The following is a 21,025-nucleotide window of genomic DNA, read 5'->3' as shown; positions in this document are numbered from 1 at the left end:
CTAGAGGTGGACACCCTTCAAATGAAGTACCTGAAGCTAGAAAGTTGTGTTCCATTGGGAGTAATATTAATTTTTTTTTAAATATCAAACCTATTATATTATAGACAGTTGGGATCACAATTCTTCCCTATTTTGTGTACAATATTTTCCTTAAAACTTCTAATGACAATAATTCAGCATCTGCACATGTACAAATTGCCCTCACACAATCACAAATACACTTTCTGCTGAGAATGGTGTGAATACAAACCTGTAATCTTTACGGCTATACTAACAGAGCCCCCAAAAGAAATACCTGGACAAACAAACTAGTTTAACTTCTTCATTCAGATGTTTCTCAAAAATGCCACCAAATAACTCTCAAATGCTTAAAGAGACACCAATAAGAAACTTATAGAGTATCATGTTTCACTAAAGCTGGGTATGGCAATCTCCCAAACATAGGGAATTCTGAAAATATGTCCTCTCCATACTCAAACACACAAGATTTTGATTCAGATTCTCAAATGAGTGAATGAATGTTTACTCTGCTCTTTGACTGATTTTCTTTTTCAAATTTCTAACTAAGTTACAAAGATTAGTGATTAACTACAAAAACACTAAGCAGATACATCTTTATTTACTATTTGCTCTTTGGAAATCATTCAAACCTGCTCTTGAAGTACAGCATTTGTCGAATCCAAATTTTTCTGTAAAGCTGTCACTTGCTCTTCATACTTCTTTTGAAGGCATAAAACAATATTTTCATGTTGCTCTTTAGCTCGCTGTAGAGAGTCAGAATGACGAAGCTCTAACAGTTGCTGTCTTAGGTTTTCCATGGCCACCTCACTCACTCTAGTTTTCTTAATCATCTAAAAAATTCACACAAAACCATACACTAAATTCAGATTTGTAATGTTCATATTTCAATGATTTCAAACACTAGACTTTCTTAAGTTCTAAAAGTCACAAACATGTTTTTAGCAAAATATAACAGCTCTCGGAATGAGAGTCAAACAGCCTTCCCTGGCAGGATGCTCTCAACAGACTTCATTAAAGGCCTGGATTAAAAAGGTGGGCAACAGACTCCCTGTGTCTGGGTCGTGGTTCCCTAAAACTTCTCTAGTTGAGACTCCCAGGCCCAGGGGCGCTTGAGGGCTGCCCTGACTGTTACCCTTAGGTAGAAGCAACATGGCTACTAAGGGTAGGCAGAGAACTTGCCATGACAATGATCTCAACATGACCACTCTGTTAAGTTAGCAGGTAGATAGGTGGACTCCCCATGGCAAGCCAATTGTTGGGTCATAGAAAATGACAGAACTTTCTTGAAAACTAATCAACACTGTCATTGGCCACTTGTCAGAAAATCATGAAGTTTTATTTTAAAGCTATAGCCATATTTTGTGACTGTTTTGTGTATATTTTCATTAATGTAGTTCATCTTACAAATTCATAGCCTTCTTGTTGTAGCCATCATAGTATCAATTTAACTAACAATACAAATTCCACAACTATTAGTATCTCCAGTTATCTGAAGAATTTATAAGCAATATATTTGGCAAGTACTCCAAAGAGATCATTGACAAAAAAGAAACATTCTAATATATATGCCCAAATACTAATAACAGCACTTTTTGTGATAGCAAAAAGAAATCTTAGTGCTTAGCACAGTACTTGGTACACAGGTGGCAATTAATAAATGCTTGTTCACTTGACTTGAAAAAGAACTAGAAACAAAATAGATGTCCAATGATCAGGGCTAAACATATTGTGGTACATTAACACAAAGAAATATTTCTGTGCTCTGAGAACCAGTGGATAGTAGGAATATAGAAAAGCATGTAAAGACTTATATGAACAGATGCAAAGTAAACAGCTAAGCAGAGCCAAGAAAACATATACTCACAATAACCACAAGAATGTAAATGGAAAGAACAACCCCAAAACATGGAAGATAGCTGTTGCAAAATTACAAACAAAAACGACAAGAAAAATCTATTTTTTTTTACAAGAAAATAAATATTGTAAAAGCTCCCTAAAGAAAGATAACACATCTCTCCCAACTCTTTTGCAAACGTGGGGTCCAGTACACAAGTATGGAACAATGCATAAAAAGACATTTTTAAAAATGATTTTTGTAGATTTTTTTCTCTCCTTCCTCTTTTTTTATTTTTATTTCTTTTTAAAAAACTGTTATAAGGGGTGATTCTTTGAGAGGAGCGAGGTGTGACAGATAAAGGAAGAAATTTAGATGACGAAAAAAATAAAAGATAGGAATAAAAATCTATTTTTTCAAAGATTAGCACCACTAAGAATATTCAAAATCATATGACACACTGAGAATATTCAAAATAACGTGACACAGGCTTTGAAGTTAATTCCAAAAGGACACTTTTAAAAATGTTTTGAATGATATAAGCATCATTCAAATAAATGTACATAATCCCAAAGTGACAAGCGGACAAATTTTTTTAATTACATGTGATATGGTCACAGGAGATCTGGGTCCTAGTTCTAGCTTTGCTGGACAATAAATTATAACTTCTTTGGGGTAAGTTTTCCTTATCTATAAAATAAGGCAACTGGATTAAATCAGACATTTAAAGTCACTTCCCAAACTTCAATTTGGAAATTTTAGGATTTTTAAAAGAGTCATATCTTACTTCCTCATCATGAGGATCATCAACCAGAAATCTGATTAACCTAAGCAGCCAGCCTTTGACTATGCCAGATTACAGGACTCTGCTGGGCTCTTTTTTAATGAAGGAGATTTCAAAGCAATAGGGAGTATGCTAAAATAACATCGCTTTGATATTTTGCATAGCTAGATTGTATTCTAAACCTATCACGAACACCTCAGACTTGGTAAAAGATCTAGATACAACAATTGTTACAAAGAAATCTATCTACTATTTACAGGAGGATGGAGAGAGAAAAGAAAGGAAAAGTTAGCATTGTAAGTATTGGGACTTAGTGAAAAGAAAGGAAAAGTTAGCATTGTAAGTATTGGGACCTGTGGTTTCCCTAATATAGAGAACATTAGGAAAAAGAAACTCTAATTTTCAAGTCATGATGTAACAATGCCTCATTAAAAAAAAATTATTTTTTCTGATTAACAAGTAATTTATTTTCCCTCCTCCCCCCTTCAACCGCATAATTTAAAAAAAAAAAAGGAAATCCTTATAATACACAGAGTCAAGTAAAACAAATTCCTCCATTACCCATTACCAAAAGTATGCATTATCTCCTTCTACATTTTAAGTCCCTTACTTCTCTGGGAGAAGATGGTTATCATGCTTCATCTCAGTCCTCTGAAAGCATGATGTGTGGTTACATTGACTAGATCTAGTACTAAAATCTTTCAAAGTTGTTTTTCTTTATAATGCTGTCATTGTATAAATTGTTCTCCTAAGTTCTGCTTGCCTCACTCTGAATCAGTTCATAAAAGTCTTTCCAGTTTCATCTCAAATTGTCCATCTTCTCATATCTCATAGCACAACATTCTGCTATATTAATGTACCATAATTTGCTTATAATAGGTAGGCAGCTTAGTTTCTAATTTTTCCTATTACAAAAAGAGCTATTAATATTCATTGTATATATTAATCCTCTTTCTTTGATCACTATGCTGCCTCTCATTAAAAAAAAAAACCAGAAAAGTTGTTAGCTAATTGATCTATTTCAATCATTTTTCAGGAGAGAAATGCTTTAAAATGTCATCAGGATCTTGAAAATATTCATGGAAACTAGTAAAACATCAAACACTTCAGTATTAACATAGTTGTTATTAGAAAAGCTAGATATTAAGGAATCTCAGAGAAATGAATCATCACTGACTTGCACTCTTCAAAGACATTTTTAAATGTTTTATTTTCCAAAACCCTGTCCGATAAAAATACATAATGCCACAAAAATAAGTCACTGTCCAAATTAAGACTGTATTCAGTTAAACAAGTGTTGAGTATTTATATGTTTTTATGTGGGAGATACAAAAGTAGGAGAGAAAATGCATATAGATAAAGAATGACTAAATAATGAAACAAGAAATTACATATTTAAGTCTCAAAGTCTGAGTGAGTTGTCCTATTTAGATACCTCATCTCATCATAATAAAGATATCAATAATGGAGTCTTGCAGGCTACCCCAATAAAACTCAAAATCTAGTAGGTCCAATCACAATGGAAAGAAAGGCTTTGGCCTTAGCATAGGGACTGGCACATAATAAGCACTTAATAAATACTTGAGTACAGGAATGTATTAAATAGCGTATCTCTTTTTATCCGAGAAACATCTAGCTAAGTTCAGTGAAGGTCATCCTAGAGGATAAATTATTTTGGCCACATTAATTCATAAAGATGACTAATTAAGGTATGAGGATATTATGAGCCTCATCAGTCTTTCGGAAGTAATTAGTTATTTCCTACTAAATTATAAGCACTTAGCCATGGGCAAGGACCATATATTTCCTATACGAGAAGCAGCTTGGCACGGTGGAAAGAGAACTTTGTTGTGGTCAGGAATAACTGGGTCCAACTGGTATATACTGCCTGTGTGATTCTGGCCAAGCCATGTACTCTCTTACTGCTAAGCAACTCTCTCAAACTATAAATAGCAAAGATATGGATTTGCATGGATCACAAGAGTTCCCTACACCCAAGATCACAAGTTTAGTCCCATTACCCTATCCCTAACAAACAAACAAGTAGGTATTTAATAACTATTTGTTGAATTGAATAATGGGAGTTCTGTGGTGGGAGATATCACTGGAGACTGGACAATTTGGAACATCTTCTTTGCCTCCTTGTCTCAGAATCAGACCAAGTATGAACCTAAATATAGTAAAAGCAGATATCAGAATCAAAAGTCCTTCATAACCCTTCTGTTGAAGATGAATTTACTAAAGCCCACAGTTTCTTGGTTCTCTACCAACAACTTAAAAACATTCAGTAGCTAGTACTGTAAACGAAAGTGGAGTTGGGGAGTAGGTGGGGAAATTAGAACAAAATTATTTCATAGTGTTTCCTTTTTTATGTCTCTTATTTTTGCCTTTTCAAGTTTTTTTCTCCCCTATTCCTTCTCTCCTCCTACCCACTCACAAACCTAATAAACTTTCCCACAAGAAAAACATCTTCCTTTCTTTTAACTATTCCCTGCTTTAACATGGAGACAATGACCCACTGTAGCTGACACCAGGGGGGACAGGCTGTTGAAGTCATTTTCTATCCTGTATCCTCATTTCCAGGGCAGCATTTCTAAGCAGGGGTCCTCTCTACCTTACTCCAAAATCAAAAAAGGGAAAAAAAAGAGGGCTCTGCCAAAGCTAGAAGAGTTTCCAGTAGCTATAGTTCATTGTCTCTGTCCTCCACATGCTGTAACATTTATCTCATTCCTAAATGACTCAAATCAACTGACAAACACTTAATTCATCCCTACTATGAACATAAGGAGACTGCTGCTAACAAATAGCCAAAGGAAGCTACACAGAACCTCTGTGCTACCCTTATAAGATCCCATGATACCCAGATAGAAAACAAGTAAACTAGAAAAATTACTAAACAAAAACCCACACCACTTACTTTTTCCAAATCATCTCCAATCCCAAGTGTCTGCTACAAAGCAAGCACTTCTATAAGCCAGGAACACACATACCAGAATGTCTCAGGACAGCAGAAGATACCTGCAAAATATTTCTATGACATCTAAGATCTGAGGTAACATTCCTACCTCTTTCTAAATAAAAGGCATATAAAGGGTGATCCAAGCAGGTGCAGGTGCACGTTAGGATAACCACAGGAAAACTGATTTGAATCAGAGACATGGCAGCAATAGGAAAGAGTTCTAAAGCAACCAAAGTAATACGAAAATAAAAATACTATAAAAACTGTCAGATGAAACCACATCCAAAAGCTCCCTCACCTTTTTTTAAAATTATCAAAGTAAGTCAAAATACCTCTGTTCAATCTGATTTATATGGAAAACTAGATCTGAGACTCAAGGTATCATGAAAAAATTCTTTGTTGTAATTAACAAAACATTCTCTTATTAATATGGCCACATTTCCCTCACAATTTTTTTCATGTTATTATTACATTAAGATGTCTCCATTTTAAAGGAGAATCTCACTGTCTATAATAGATATAGTCCTGAAACCTGGAAATCGCATGTTTTAGATGAGTTCCAGAAAAATGTTATTTGAAGGGAATTCTATGGTGAATCCTTTTGTAAAGTAAAAAAACAAAAACAAAACAAAACAAAAAAAGCCTTATAAAATCCCTGGTGATCTGTTCTAGAAATCCAGGTTGTCACAGATCAGGTTTACTTCAAGAGAAGCACACCTATGTCAGAGTGAAAGAGTAGAAAACTGATCATACATCTACAGCTAGAAGGGACCTCAGAGACCAATTAGTCTAACCCTCTCTTTTTACTGAGGCCAAGGGAGATTATACTTACACAGGTTATCTCAGAAGGAGGATATGACTCAGAGTTTTTGAAACCAGTCAGTGCGCTTTCCACTGCACCACATGGGCCCCTTAATTCTCTAATGTCTATATTTTAAACTCAGATTTAATTACATTTTACACCACAAGATCAAGCTATAAGATTGGTACTAGTTACTTAATTAGAAATGTTTACCTTTTCTTCATTGGCTTTTAATGTTTGAATTTGGGTTTCAAGTGCTTTTATTTGCCCTTCAGACTGTATCTCTTTCTCTTTTCCTTTCTGAAGAAGGTTCTGTGATTCTTGAAGACTGAGTGACAAGCCATCCTTTTCATCTAAAGCAATAAAAATGTCATAAATAACATTATAGGCCCGTAGCTTCAATTGCCAAGAAATCAGGTGCTAAATAAGTACTGTTGTTCACTAATTGTTTTCAATGAAATCTCAATTATCTGAGTTTATTTGGCAAAAGGTAACTAATGAAACAGCAATAAATAGGTAGAAAAGTAATATACTTTGAATATTACAATGCATATTTTTAATACTGCCTCCATTCATCTCTGTGATTTGGTCTCTCTCAGGCTCTATGGTAAATAAGGAAGAGATTTTATGCTACTAAGTGACTTGGATCAAAGATACCTTAATCATAGAATTGTTGTGCAAATGAAACCACCATCATGACAAAAGGTGCAAAAAGATTAAAGTTCTCATTTGAATTTATCTTTACTACATTTGCCTCTTCCAAGAATAGGGCAATTTTCTTTTTAAAACACATGCTTGGAATCTGAGGACTATAACATTTATTTAGTCAAAGTAAGCACAAGTGAAGCCATTGGAAATTGGAGTATTTCACTTAGAACTATATAAGGGATTAACAGCCTCGTTAGTACATTACCCATAGAGCTAAAAAATGTGTACAGGTATTTTAAGCCTATAGAAAAGTGGAGGAAAGAGCAGAGGAATGCAGGAAAGAAGATGAGATGGAAGAAAAGAGAGGAAAGAAAGGGAAAAAGAAAAGAGAAGAAAAAGGGGAGGGAGAAAAGAGGAAGGGAAGGAGTAAGGAAAGGGAGGAAATGAAGGAAGAAAATAACATGATATGGAAAGAATACTAATTCTAGCCCAATGGGGCTCTAATACTAACTAGTCATGTGACCTGGACAAATAATTTTTCCCTCTGTGGATCTCAGTTTTCTTCTCTGTAGAATGGTAGAAGTGGATGTCTACGTGATCTCTTATTGCTCTGCTCCCTCCCCCCAAACTCTAACATTCCATGTTTCTGCAGTAAAACATTCCATTCTTAAGGTTACACTTAACTTAAAGGATTGTGTAGATGAAATCTGAGCATCTCCTAGGAATATCCAGTATTCAACAATTTTCCTGTTTCCTTACCTTTTAACATCACAAGCTGATGATTCAGATATCTAATTTGTCGTTCACTCTCTTCTAGCTTCTCCAACAAATCAGTCAGTCGCCTTTCTTTTGCTTTATTAAGAATCTGAAGCTGCACAATTTGCATATTTTCTAAAGAATCTAATATGAGACAAAAAAATTCCTATTAGATGAAAAATATAAAAACATTCATCTCAAGCCATTTGTTTAGGGCTACTACTTGCCATTAAAAGAGAGCTCTAGGTCAGTTTTTTGGAAAATATTCTTTTAGAAAATAATCTAGGTAATCTTGTGATTTAAAATACATTTTTTAAAGAGCTGATATACAACTTATAATTTTTAAAAAGTTTGGATGTAAGTCTCCTTTGTACCTTGTACAAAGACCCCTTTCATATGCTGATTCATAAAAAAAGTAGACACACAAAAAAAATTCCTGCGGGAGGGGAACAAGAAGAGGACAAAAGTTCTAATATAAGATATTCATTCCTGTATAATCATTTGGTCAGCTATGGCATATTTCAACCCAGCAAAAGGGGTACCTTTTTTTGGGGGGAAAAAAACATGCCACCACTATATCAGTTTAAGCTATGTGTAAATATAATATTAAAGGGCCTAGGTTTGATTTCCTGGGCTGTGATCCTTACAAGCCTCTGTGACCCTGAGCAAGACACTTAATTCCTCCAAGTCTCCTGCTCCTCTGTAAAATGAGGACTTTGGACAACTAGGTGACCTCTACGGTTCCTTCCAGCTTTGAACCCATGAGCCCAGGATCCTACATAAAGTTGCCTAAATATATTACCTTTAAAAGTATGATCTAAATGTAAATCAATCAATATTTGTTTATACTGGAAAATCTGAAACAGAAGAAGAAAATAAAACACTGCATTTTGTACTCCAAATTATATTTCGGTAAGGAAAAAAGATGCTAATGAAAAATCCCTCCATCTAGGGTTCAGTAAACCAAGTAACTAAGCAGTGTAAAATAAGTGGAAAGAGGACAAGGAATTAAGAGATCTGGTTTCTCTTCCCTATTCTGTACTAATTCACTTTGGGCCAGAGACCCCAAAACTCCCTTTCATCTCTAAATCTGAGATGTTATGATACTAATAAATCACTTAACCTCTCAGGGCCTTCAGTTACTTATCTGTAAAATGAGGAGATTGGACTAAATGATCTCTAGTGTCTCTGTTAGCTCAAACAACTAGAAACTTCTATATACTAAAATATATAGGTAAGAAAAAAAGGTTTAAGTCACAATGCTTACTTTCACCAGGCTCCAAAAATTTTTGCTGCATCTCTTCAAACCCATCATTCCTTCTTGCTCTTTCCTGGATAGATGAGATATTATTTTGGCTGGAGATTTGGTATGGCTTATATGTCACTTTATAAGAGTCCAAAGCTTGACTAGTAGGAACATGTGTTGTACCAAACTGCTATCATAAGACATACGAAACTGATGTTAGTTTACAAATAGGTTTTAATAAGTAAATTTTAGTTTAACAATATAATCTCTGTCCTAACAAATATCAAAGCCTATTTATTACAGAAATAACTACACAAAAATAAATCAGCAGATTTAAGGCACAGAATCTAAGTTTTGTGAGATGGTATGTACAAAAAAAATTAATGCTCATCAAATAATTATGAAAAGAATGAAAAAACTGGCAAGAAAGCTGCACAAAATAAAATCTATCAACTACAGAACTTTGCTGAATCATTATAGCTTTGTCACTCTTAGTAGTATCAAGACACTTGGGTTTTTCATTGGAGCACAATAAGTAACAGTAGTGGCTAGAGACTACAGGAAGTTTAGAGAAGATATATAGTTCAGAGAATATATAAGTCATAGTCATTTAAAATAAACCTTTAGTTTTTTAAATAACTGTCTTCATAAACCCTCTATTTTGCCATACTGACACAAAATTGTGGTTGCTATAGATTTAAACAGAAAACATCATGATTAATTTAGTATAAGCCTGAGTCATTATACTCATAGAAATCTGTGTAGTTAGAACAACTCACAAATTCTCCCCTTTAAAAGCAAGTTCTTGAAATACCTGAAAATGTTCCCTTTGACCATCTGGAAAATTTATTATTTTGGTTGGTTGGTTGTTAAATTCCTGCTTCTGACCATTGGTATATGGCCTAAAGTTTTCAGGAAGCTGATATAAATCATTCTGTTCACAGTCATTTGAAGAACTGTAACCACTTCCATTTCCATTATGACCTTCTTCAATATGGCACCCAGTATATATATCTTCATTTTTTCTGTGATGGTCTTCCCAACCATTGGCATGTTTCTGTCCAGGATACAAATTCTGAACATCATTATAGCCCTATTAGAGGGTAAATCAAAAGCACTCAAAGACAAAGAATCTCAGAAATCAGAAGGGACTTCAGACCCAAACTATATCTGACCAAGAATTCTTTACAACATGAGTCATAAATGCCCATCTACCCACTGTCTGAAGGCCTCCAAAAGGAAGATACTTCCTTGCAATGCAGCAGCCCACTACAGTTTTGGATAGCTATGATCATTAGGAATTTTTCTTTGCAACTTCTAAACCCATTGCTCTACTTCTAATCTTTTAGGCCAAAAAGAATAAGTCTAATCCTTCTACTACATGACAATCCTCCAAATATTTGAAGACAGTTACTGTATTTTCTGTCTCATGTTTTTTCTCTCCAGGCTAATTGCCTCTAATTCCTTTAAAAGATCCTGGTATCTAGTCCTCTCTTCTGGCCACCTTTTACTTATTTATGTCCTTCCTAAAATATGAAACCCAAAACTGAACACAGTATTCCAAATACAGTCTGCAAAGAGTACTGAGGAACTATTAATTCTTAAAACAGTCTAGATTGGCTTTAGCTTATTTGGTGGCATATCACAACATCGACATATTGGGTTTTGTAGTCTAGTAGAACCTCCAGATCTTTTTCAGAGGACCTATTAATTTGGCCATTTCTCCTCTGTCTTATACTTGGGGATAAGATGTTTTTGAACACAAGTGTAGAACATTTTATTTCTATTAAATTTCATCTTATTAAATTCAGTCCATAGTCCTAGCCTATCCAGATCTTTTTGGAGTCTAACACTGTTATTCAATATGTTAGCTCTCTCAGTTTTGTTTCATCTAATTCGATAAAGATACCTTCCTTGGTTTTATTCAAATCTCAGGGGTACTTCACGAGGGCCCTTCCTAGAAGATATCTATCCATTAGTGATTACTTTTTAGGGCTGGCCTCTCAACCAGTTCTTAGTACATGAAACTGTGCCGTCACCTAGCCCGTACATCTCCATTTTGTCCACAAGGATGGTATGAAAGCCTTAGATGTTAATGAAGAATTTGAAATAGTATACCTATAGTGTAATATACCTATGCCATATACCATATATAGATTACAGTATGCCCCAAGGTGACTAGTATTCCTCTGACAAGTGAACAAAGTATACTTGTCAAAAAAGGAAATGAGATTAGTCAAGCATTACCAATTCTTAATGAAGCCTCACCGACTTTAATAAATACTTCTCTTTCTAAATACTCACCAATGTGTTTGGTAACATGTTGTAGAACTTTGTCAAGAATACAAGTCAAGCTCACTAGCACACAGTTTGCAAGTGCCACCCTCTTCCATTTTTTGAAAATTGGGATGTTTGCTCTTCTCTAGTCTGCAGTATCTCTCCCATTCTCCAAAATATTTCAAAAACTATGACAGCATCTGAACAATAGCAGCTGCCATTTCTTTTTATACCCTAAGGATAATTTAATTTAGCTGGACTTGGTGGTGTGGACTCATTGAAGTTATGTAGACACTTTATCTCCTTATTTATCAAATGTCTTCTTAATCACTTTTGTTCTAGCCATTATAATCCAAGGATTATTATCTTTTTAAAAATAAAAGAAAAATAAGACTTAGATAGTCTAGCCTTTTCACTCTCACCTGTTACTATCTTACTCATCAGAGAGTGGTCCCATCCCTTTCTTCAATCCTTCTCTTACATCCCTCACCAAAACAAACAAACCACCTTAGCATACACTCCCAAACATGATTCATTAAAGCCTTTAATATTCCCAATCCCACTCATACAGGACTGTGCTACATTTTTGTACTCATCATTTACTTATCTTAGTCTGTCTTCTACAAGAATAGAAAATGAACTTGTAATTTCATTGGTATGAGGAACTCCCAGGTAATCCCCTCTACCAATGCAAGGTTGGAACCTTCTCTGCAATAAATTCTCTTAGAAAGCACTGAGAAGTTAAGTAATTTGTCCAGAGTCACACAGCCAATATGTCAGAGGTAGGCCTTGAACTTATGTGTGTTGGCCAATAAGTTTTCTATACAGTTATGTAAATCTTTCTAAGCAGATTCTCATCTTTATTGGCTAACATCCATGGTTTCAAGGGCTTATTCCTCCTATAAAATATTAAGCCACCACATCCTACCTATTCTTTCTCTGAACCCCTGAAAACCTCCCCCACCCAAATCTAGTGCCTGTCTCAAACAGTGCCCAGCATTCATAAACTCTACCACACACTCTGTGATGGAAGCCAGAGTTCCTAGCAATCCTACTTCAGCAGCTACTTCTTCATTAAATCAAAATCAAGTCCAGAAAAGCAGTTTTCTTGGTTACCTGCACCACCTTTTAAAAGATTAAATTATCCTTAAGGTAAGTCATAAATTGTTCAATTATTATACTACTGGCAGAAAAAGGGCTCCAGGAGATGTCTAGATAATCACTATAATAGTATGCCTCTATGACAGGTCTATAATCTGTTTCCCAGACTCTTCATTTAATTCCTACCATTTTCCATGTGATCCATAGTATATTTCCTTGACAACTATTTTCTGTTTCTCCCTTCATTGATCCTCACCAAAATTTCTCTACACTGCCTTGCTTAGGTTCAGACTTCTTTATAGGAGTATTGATTCTTAATATCACACTATCACACCACTGCTTTGGTAATACCTTTCCTGTAGAGTACGCTATTCTCTTCTACAGCCATATTATAGTCACAAGTCCTAATCCATCAAGTATCAATGATGGATGAGGTCAAATTTGCCTCCTTTTAACAGAATCCCTTGTTCATTCTGTTAATCACCTAAACTTTGCGTATAAAGATATGAAGCCATGGATTCTATTGCTTGCTTTCTTCTGGGAACTATCTTTAGTAAATTGCTGATCCTTTCCTGACATTTTTCATCTTAAATTACTATCTATGGTATCAGGCTTGAAAGATCTATATTTTCTTCTTCTCTTTTTAATTTAGTCCCTATTTGATCAGATTCACAGGACTCCAAAACAGCTCTTGTTAAGTATAAGGTATCACTGAAGAGACTATCATCATTCCTATATTTTAAGCACTGGTCTTAAATTCCAAATCCTATTCTCAGATATCATTTTCTTAGCCAACCCCTCAAATTACTTCCCAAATTTTCTCCCTCTTTTTTTCTCTACCTTTAATCAGCATGAGTAATAAAGTAATATGTCCCTAATGCCACTGGGTTTTTTTGGTCCAGAGTTTCATAATCTTAAGCAATATTTTCTAGGTTCCTTCTGGTAGTATCATTTGTCCCTACATGAAACACCAAGGAAAGAGTGGTAATCTTTAAATTTAATAATTCTTGCAAGGTTTTCCATCATAATCTAGCTACATGCCCTGGAAAGATAGCAGACCCTGTACTGTTTATGTCAAGTCCACAAATATCTGCCTCAGTATCACTCATCAGAAATAATTAACCACTACTTACATTTCTGCTTCCTCTAACCCCTACTAGATAGCTTTTTCACCTGATAGCACCTGTGGTTCCACATCATCACTTTTTGGAACATGAGAAGTCACTGCTTCCCTACTACAAGAAAAATCTCATACTTATAACTTAGCTGTGAATGTTCACTGACACTTCTTTTTTTCTTTCTCTATTACTTTTTTCTACCCTCCAACATCCTGACACAGGTTAGGATTCCCTAATGCCTCTTCAAATCTTATTTCTTCTTTGTTTTCTCTTTGAAGCACTTCTTCCATTCATTCAGGGAATAAATACTTCATTCTCCCTGATAATCTGGAGAGTAGAGAAGCATTTCTCTGGCCCTTTGACCTTCTCCTCTAGGACAAAGACCAACTTGTATTTTGTGAATGTGTTACTTGGTACTGGCAGAAACAAATGGCCCACTTCTTACATACTCCTTAAAGTTTCTTCTTTTATTACCTGGTGTTCTAATACTTACCCAAAGAGCTGTAACAAGAAGAGGGTGAATGGGTCTTTGTCCTAGAGAGTTAAGATTTAGAGAAGTATATTTACTTTCTCCCCATTGAAGCCCTGTTGTTCCATGCCTCATGGTCCTCTGCTGGCCTAATGGCACATCTGGAACTCAACTGAACTTTGTTCTGTTGGTCAAGCAACCATCTTCAAAAGAAACATCCTCTTCTTGGAGAGTCCGGTGGCCTAATATACCATATCTACTACATAGTACTACTGCATCCCAGGGACAAGAGAGACAATTGCCTCAGCACTTCGCCCACCTTCACTTCCTCTTGGGGATTGGGACTGCAGGGGCACAGGAGAGAAACTCTGGGAGAATCAGTTACCCCTTCACCCAACTGTGAGTGGTTTGCACAAAAGTCATCCATTGCACAATGAAGATGAAGGCTGGTAGGATGTGAGGATTTTGAGGACAGCCTTCACACAAGCAGTGATCTCATGATTTCCTCCAGAGATCTCTTCTTCCTCCCTCTCTGACACCAATCTGTGTCATAATCCCTAGTCATGGTTCTGATTGCCACAATGACCACTTCTCCCTCCCATTAAGAGATGTCTTTAAGGGATGGAGGCAACTTCAAAAGATAAAACAGATCATTTTGATTCCAAGAAATGGAAAAGATATTTATACTTACATTTTGGGGTTTAGGCAGTAGTTGATGGTCATTCCAGCTGCTCTCCGGTTCTTGTACCTGATGTGTTCTTGAAAAAATAAAAAACATATTCATTTTAGTGTCTACCTTTGGAATAGATACAAACAGCTTTATAGATGTCAAATGCACTACATACATTTATGTATGCAAGATTTAAAGTATCCATTTATAATGCTCTAATTTTGTAAAATATGTCCATTTATTTACTATTACCAGGATATGATAATAATGAAACAATCTAATAGAGTTTTTCCCATTTTTCTTTCTTACTGTCCCACTGTGGCATCCTCACTACAGTCAGAAAAGTTGAGCTCTGGAGAAGAGGGGTCATCATCCAGCATATCATGAGGAAGGTCTGTCAATAACTGCTGCAGCTGAAAAATGAAGGTCTGAATTAATATATATAAAAAAAAATTTAACCCAAATTCCTGGGGGCTTTGGACCACCTCATAAAGAATAGGTAAAGTTTCTCATGAGGGAGATGTTTTGACAAAGACAGGCAAAAAGTTTCCTGATTTTTGCTTGTTTGTATGTTTCTTTTTTTCTAAAAATCCACAAACACTTTCAATACTTAAACAGATGTTTAATTTGATGTATCAGTGTGGGCACACTATGACAACATATACCACCAACATCCTCCCTGCCTTTACAGGCAATTTCAGAAGTTGCTGTATAGTTCTTGCCCCTGGCAAAAAAAAAAAACCCAAAACAACAAATTATCCTCTGGTGGCCAACCTTCTGATGCTATTTTTCTGAACTTGGCTTGTCTTCGGGCATTACTGGTTGGTTCCCAAAGCCTTTCCATCTTGATATACCCTGACTAACCCTGTGCTCAGCTAATATAACCTTTGAGATTCCAGACTCATCACAACATAATCAGGAATTAGAATAGATGGAACTTCAGTATAGGAACTTCACAAGTAAGCCAAACAATCAAAAACAGGCTAATTTATATAATCCCTACTTGGTCTGTGAGATAATTTGTGTAAAGCAAAGTTGAGAAATTCATATTAAAATGTATAAATGTTTGTGATAAGAAACTGGCTCTAATTTAAATATACATACTCTAGAATAGAAAAGCTTTTGAAGAACCATAGCTGGCCATATTAACAAGAGAAACAGAGTAGTATTATGGCACCAGAGGACAAATTTGAATTTTGGGATGTTGTTTTACCAGTAACATGATCTAGTAACCTGATAGATCTCCCCTGGGGGTGCCTGGCAGCCTGCAGCTTTATCCCCACGTTATCAGAATAGCAATGGCAGATGGCTTAGGTACTCTTATATCCCCGTAAATGTGGCAACAGATCCCTGAGAAGTGTTAATTGGTACATAACCATCAGACTCTAATGTTGAGGAGATACAAAGTACCTTGCTTTTGACAAAGTTTAAATAACTGGAGATTCTGGTTTTTTACTTTAATGTAAAAATACATTGTCTAAAGCATAAGCACTAATTCAAGACTTTAGCTATGCTCTTATTTCCATCCTTTCAGGTAGAATAACATAGTTCAATGTTTCAGTATTCTGCCTATGTGAATTATAATCTAAATAATGAAAAAGCTAAAAAAAATTATTCAACCACTTTCCAAACTGGATGAGCTAGGCCTCTGTAGATGACTAATAATCTAATTAGAATAGTTCTAAAGAATATAAAAACCACTGTAATGTCTTCAGCCCCAGTTAAAGGTGCCTTAAAATAAATGTAATAAGAGTTTTACATGCTTCAAATAAGATAGTGCTAAGTGACAAGGGTCAGTGGAAGAAATTTTAAACAAGCTCTGTCCTTAAGAAATTAAACACCAGTTTAAATCATAGGAGACTGATTTATTCTCTGCAAAGTATATAAATCCATTTCTAACAAATTTATTCCATGTCTTTTGAGGACATTAAATATTCCATAAAATTTTATATAAAGTGAGGTCTTCCTGGTTAATCTACGCAAAATAGTTTTCCCTTCCCAGTGACTTGGATACAGTATATAGGCAACAGCTAAAGATAGTATAGCTATAATAATTTAGTATCTCACAAAGCACTTCAAAATGAAATTGCTATACAAATTATCATTCCAGAGGTAATCCATTTTGTTCCCTACAGGTAAATGAAAATAAAAGGGGAGAGGCAATATCCTTCATAATCACTCATCTCCTAACTGGCTCTGTACTAATAACAATAACACAATGGTCAAATTTATTACCTGCATGTCTGTTTAAAGGTAGTGACACCTGGCAATGTAATATAATATGAGCAAGAATGGAGTGGGGAAACATGATTTCTAGGTAAACAGGAAAAAAATTTCTAACAGAAAAACTATATTCAAGTGCCTCAAAAACATTTTCAATGCTTATAAACCTGGAACACTAAAATGCATTACAAAACTAAGTCTCTCCAGGTGAAATCAAGGTCCTTCCAGAGAGAAAGAAAGAAAAAAAATTTCATTTTAGAAAAATAGTTCATATCCACGAGATCTTTCAAAAAGTAGTGTAAGCAATTTGGTCCATATTTATTAGTACTACTTTATGTATAAAAGCTATTCACACACATTTTATTTAACAAGTTTTTTTTTAAAAAAAGAAATCCAAAGTAAATCTTTCGTACTTACTTCAAGTAAGGACTTCTGTATGGAAAGTACATTTTCTTCTAAACTTTCAGTGAGGTTCAAGTGCATAGTCACATGCAGGGGAGCCTGGACAGGGACAGCTGAACTGTACATTTTCCCCCCTCACAAGGATACTAGAAAGCTACACAATAGATAACCAGTTACTACTGCTTACTTGGAGTGCCACAACGTTAAAAAAAAGCTGGTACTCCATCAAAATATATTAATTAGAGCATAAACAATCTGTCAATAAAAACATTCATAGATAAGCATGGATACTTATCATTTAGCAAACTTTCTTTGGCTTTACAAAATACTTCACAAATATTATAAAGAAAAGACTTTTAAAAGCCATTCATTCACCTCAAGAATCTTCTCTTTAAAAGCTCTCTGACACAGCTTGGTCATGTTCTATGACTTAAAAGTTAGTGTATTATAAGCTCTTCTAATCTAACACACAAAGCCACTTGGAAATAGAAGGTACTGTTCTCCACCCCCAAAACTTCCATTTTTGGAGAACAAAATGTCCAACCCTCTTAGTTCCAATCACATATACTTTTTTTAGTCATTCAACCTTGTGCCATAAAAAGTAGAATTTCCATATTAACTTATGAATGTAACCAAACATTCAAAGTAAAGGCCAAAAAATGTATAAAATAAGATTATTTCACTTTTAGATACTATCTGACATCTAAATAAAACATGCTAAAGATGATAAGACTTAATCCCCTTTAACTCCAAATACAACATACAGTTTCTTACCTAGGAAGTAGTAACATTATCTGTGGGAAGTTATTGTATACCAACTGAATCAAATAAGCATTGCTTTGAATTTAAATGACCTCTAGGGAAAAGGGCAAATAATCTTTTTCTATTACAATTACTAAATTCATTCTGAAATCATTCTATAAGCATCACCACGTCTCCTTAACTTTCTCTCCAAGAAAAAGGCCTTTTTCCTCAATTAATTCCATTAGTGAAACACACATCTAGACCTTTTCAAGAGCCTATGTAGGATATTAGCCTCTTTTTACCAGAGAATGTGAAGCAGCAAACATCCACACTTCTTTGTATTTTCAACTTCAGTTAACAGATGGCCTTAGTGACTGTGAGCTTCAATTTCCATGAAATCACCCTCACTCATATTACCGACCACATATGACACTTTTTATTCCAAGAGAAAGCAGTGAATAGAGAATAGAAAAGTTATACACCTTCTAGAACAGATTAACTAATAAATGCATGCAGATAATTTAGAGCATTTTGAAAATGTACATTATTAAATAATGATTTCAAGAGCACATGCTAGACAGGGAGTTACTACCTTGAAAACAAAGTAACTATACTTGAAAACGCCTATTACCAAGGACCTGACAGAGGGCCAGGTTCACAACGATAATTTGGATAACTCTTTGTTTTATGAATTACACCATGTTCAGAATGTCTAAAAGCATTTCCACTTCAGTGATTATGCCAAAATTCAATGTATTCTCTTAAAAGGAAATTTCTCCTTTATAACATAATGTAAATCATCACTATTCTTAAAAAAAGACAAAAAGTTACAAGATTACAGAGATTTAGAGTAGGGAAAGGTTTTACAAGTCATCTGACCCAATCTCCTAGCTTTACAGATGAGGAAATTGAGGTTCAGAAAGCAAAATTACTTACTCAAGGTCACAAAGGAGTAAGTACCCTATATACCTGATAATTAGCAGATGGTATAGAATGGAATGTTAGAGCTACAAGGGGCCTTGGAGATTATCTAGTCCAATTCCCTCATTTTGCAGAAAGCACTCTGGAAACCTTAAAACTTTAAACAAGTATGAATTATTATAGTTATTGCTATTAATGAGAAACTAAGGCCCAGAAAAGTGAAATAATTTGCCCACACCACATAACTAGTTAGTGGCAAAGCTAGAAACAGAACTTTGATCCCATTTTGGACTCCCAGTCCATTGATCTTTGCATTACATCGAAATTAATCACTGAAAGACACTTATTCTGCCAATTTGTGTACAATCAGAGCTGTTTGATTTTTCTCTGCAAAATTTGGTTCCAATTGCGTTGGAACGAATCTGAATTGTGGTGGGAACTCACATAGTACAACCCAAACAATTTATAAGGAATTGCAAAATAGGAGCTTTGGAAAATTATCTAGTATGGCCCTTACCTACAACTGTTTGCACTTTGATTTTATTAAGGGTTCGCAATAAAACCCCACTAAGATATTCAAGTAATATAAAATGTTTAAAAATGCTGTATTTTATAACTCCCTCTAGTGGGCACCAAATATTAAAGCTGTCCAATAACTACATCAAAAGATGCTGTAAAAGCTAGCAGGAGAAGGAATATGCAATGAAAATCATACCTCTACAGGACAAGCACTCCATGCTCACAGGAGCTTCTCAATTCTACTATAGAACCCCTGAAGAAATAATGGAGTGTGCATCACCCAAGTCAATGTTGACGAATGTAAGAAGTGTGAGGGCATGGCAAGCCTGCTGTAGGTAATTGCAGTTATCTTTCTTCCTTCTAAAGATCATAGTCTAAGTTTAACGTTTTTCATCTCTAAACAAAACATCCCCAAGTATATCTATTCTCTTAAGACTACAAATCACTAAGCATTTCTAACCAAAACTACTAGATCCCCAAAAGGGAAAACAAATTGACTATCTAGAACAAGACCATAATCCCAGAGGTATTTCTAGTGACATCATAGACAGTATGTGTAAACTCAGAGGAATTGTGAGATCACCTAGATGGCAAACTACATTAAGGTGTGACTTTTAGGAGACAGGGACAACATTTTTTTAAAATCAGCAGTTACAAATCTACTTTTAGGAATTATTGTTTTGTTGGTAAACTTGGGTGCCCTTCATTCTTTAAGATTAGCTTACCAACTACTTAAAAACTTACAAAAATAAATCTTTTGTGACACAACTATATTTCCACAGCAACCAGTTATGATATCATATATGTAATTAAGCCCTGAACACCTGTTAGTTACTAAGGGAAGTTCTGAAATCTTTGAAGATATTTAAAAATAGGAAAGGTAACAACTTGAATCATGGGTTCATAGATCTAGAGCTGGAAGATACCTTAGAGGCCAGCTAACAATGAGGAAACCAAGGCTCAGAAAGTTAAAATGATTTGTTCAAGGTCCCACAAGTAGCATGCAGCAGGACTGGGATTCAAATCCAAGTCCTTGGGCTCCAAACCCAATGCCCTTTCAGGTAGTATTGATTAAACAACCTCTGAAACCTCCTTCAACCTCCTCTACATCTAACAATGTAAATGTTTCATTTACACAACACTTTGCTTCCTAAAGGAGATACAGTTTCCTCAAGTCCTTCATTACTAACCACAGAAAAGGAAAAGAAAAGGAAAAAACAAACTCATTATCAAGATGTTCATCGAAGATCAGTGATTTGGCAAGTCAGAAAGCCCATAGGCCATCTAGTCCAATCACCTCATTTTAGAAATGAAAAAAACTTGAGGTCCAGATGGATCAAGGGACTTGCCCAGTGTCATAAGAGATAGCTAAGTAGAAGCAGCACAGTAAGATCATACCAGGTGCTGACACTAAACCCGACACCTTTTTCACTACACCTGCAACTGGCCAGCAGGGCCCTGAAAAAATTTCAAAATTCTCTGACTTGTGGGTACCCTTGGGTAAAATCACAGGGCATAACAACAAAATGCA

At 35.2% G+C, this 21,025-nt stretch overlaps 1 protein-coding gene across 1 annotated transcript in view; it reads right to left on the bottom strand.

The window, feature by feature from the left end:
* CEP152 (centrosomal protein 152) overlaps window positions 1-21,025 on the bottom strand; it is a 92,500-nt gene that overhangs the window by 60,497 nt on the left and 10,978 nt on the right. Inside the window, 7 exon segments of the mRNA XM_020977134.2 lie at window positions 651-851; window positions 6,614-6,753; window positions 7,808-7,948; window positions 9,072-9,240; window positions 9,865-10,125; window positions 14,707-14,773; window positions 14,995-15,098. Coding sequence (XP_020832793.1) covers window positions 651-851; window positions 6,614-6,753; window positions 7,808-7,948; window positions 9,072-9,240; window positions 9,865-10,125; window positions 14,707-14,773; window positions 14,995-15,098 — 1,083 coding nt within the window.

Source organism: Phascolarctos cinereus, unplaced genomic scaffold, assembly GCF_003287225.1.
Source record: "Phascolarctos cinereus isolate Bilbo 61053 unplaced genomic scaffold, phaCin_HiC Scaffold_3;HRSCAF=262, whole genome shotgun sequence".
Lineage (NCBI taxonomy): Eukaryota > Metazoa > Chordata > Mammalia > Diprotodontia > Phascolarctidae > Phascolarctos > Phascolarctos cinereus.
This window is presented reverse-complemented; position numbering and strand designations above follow the sequence as displayed.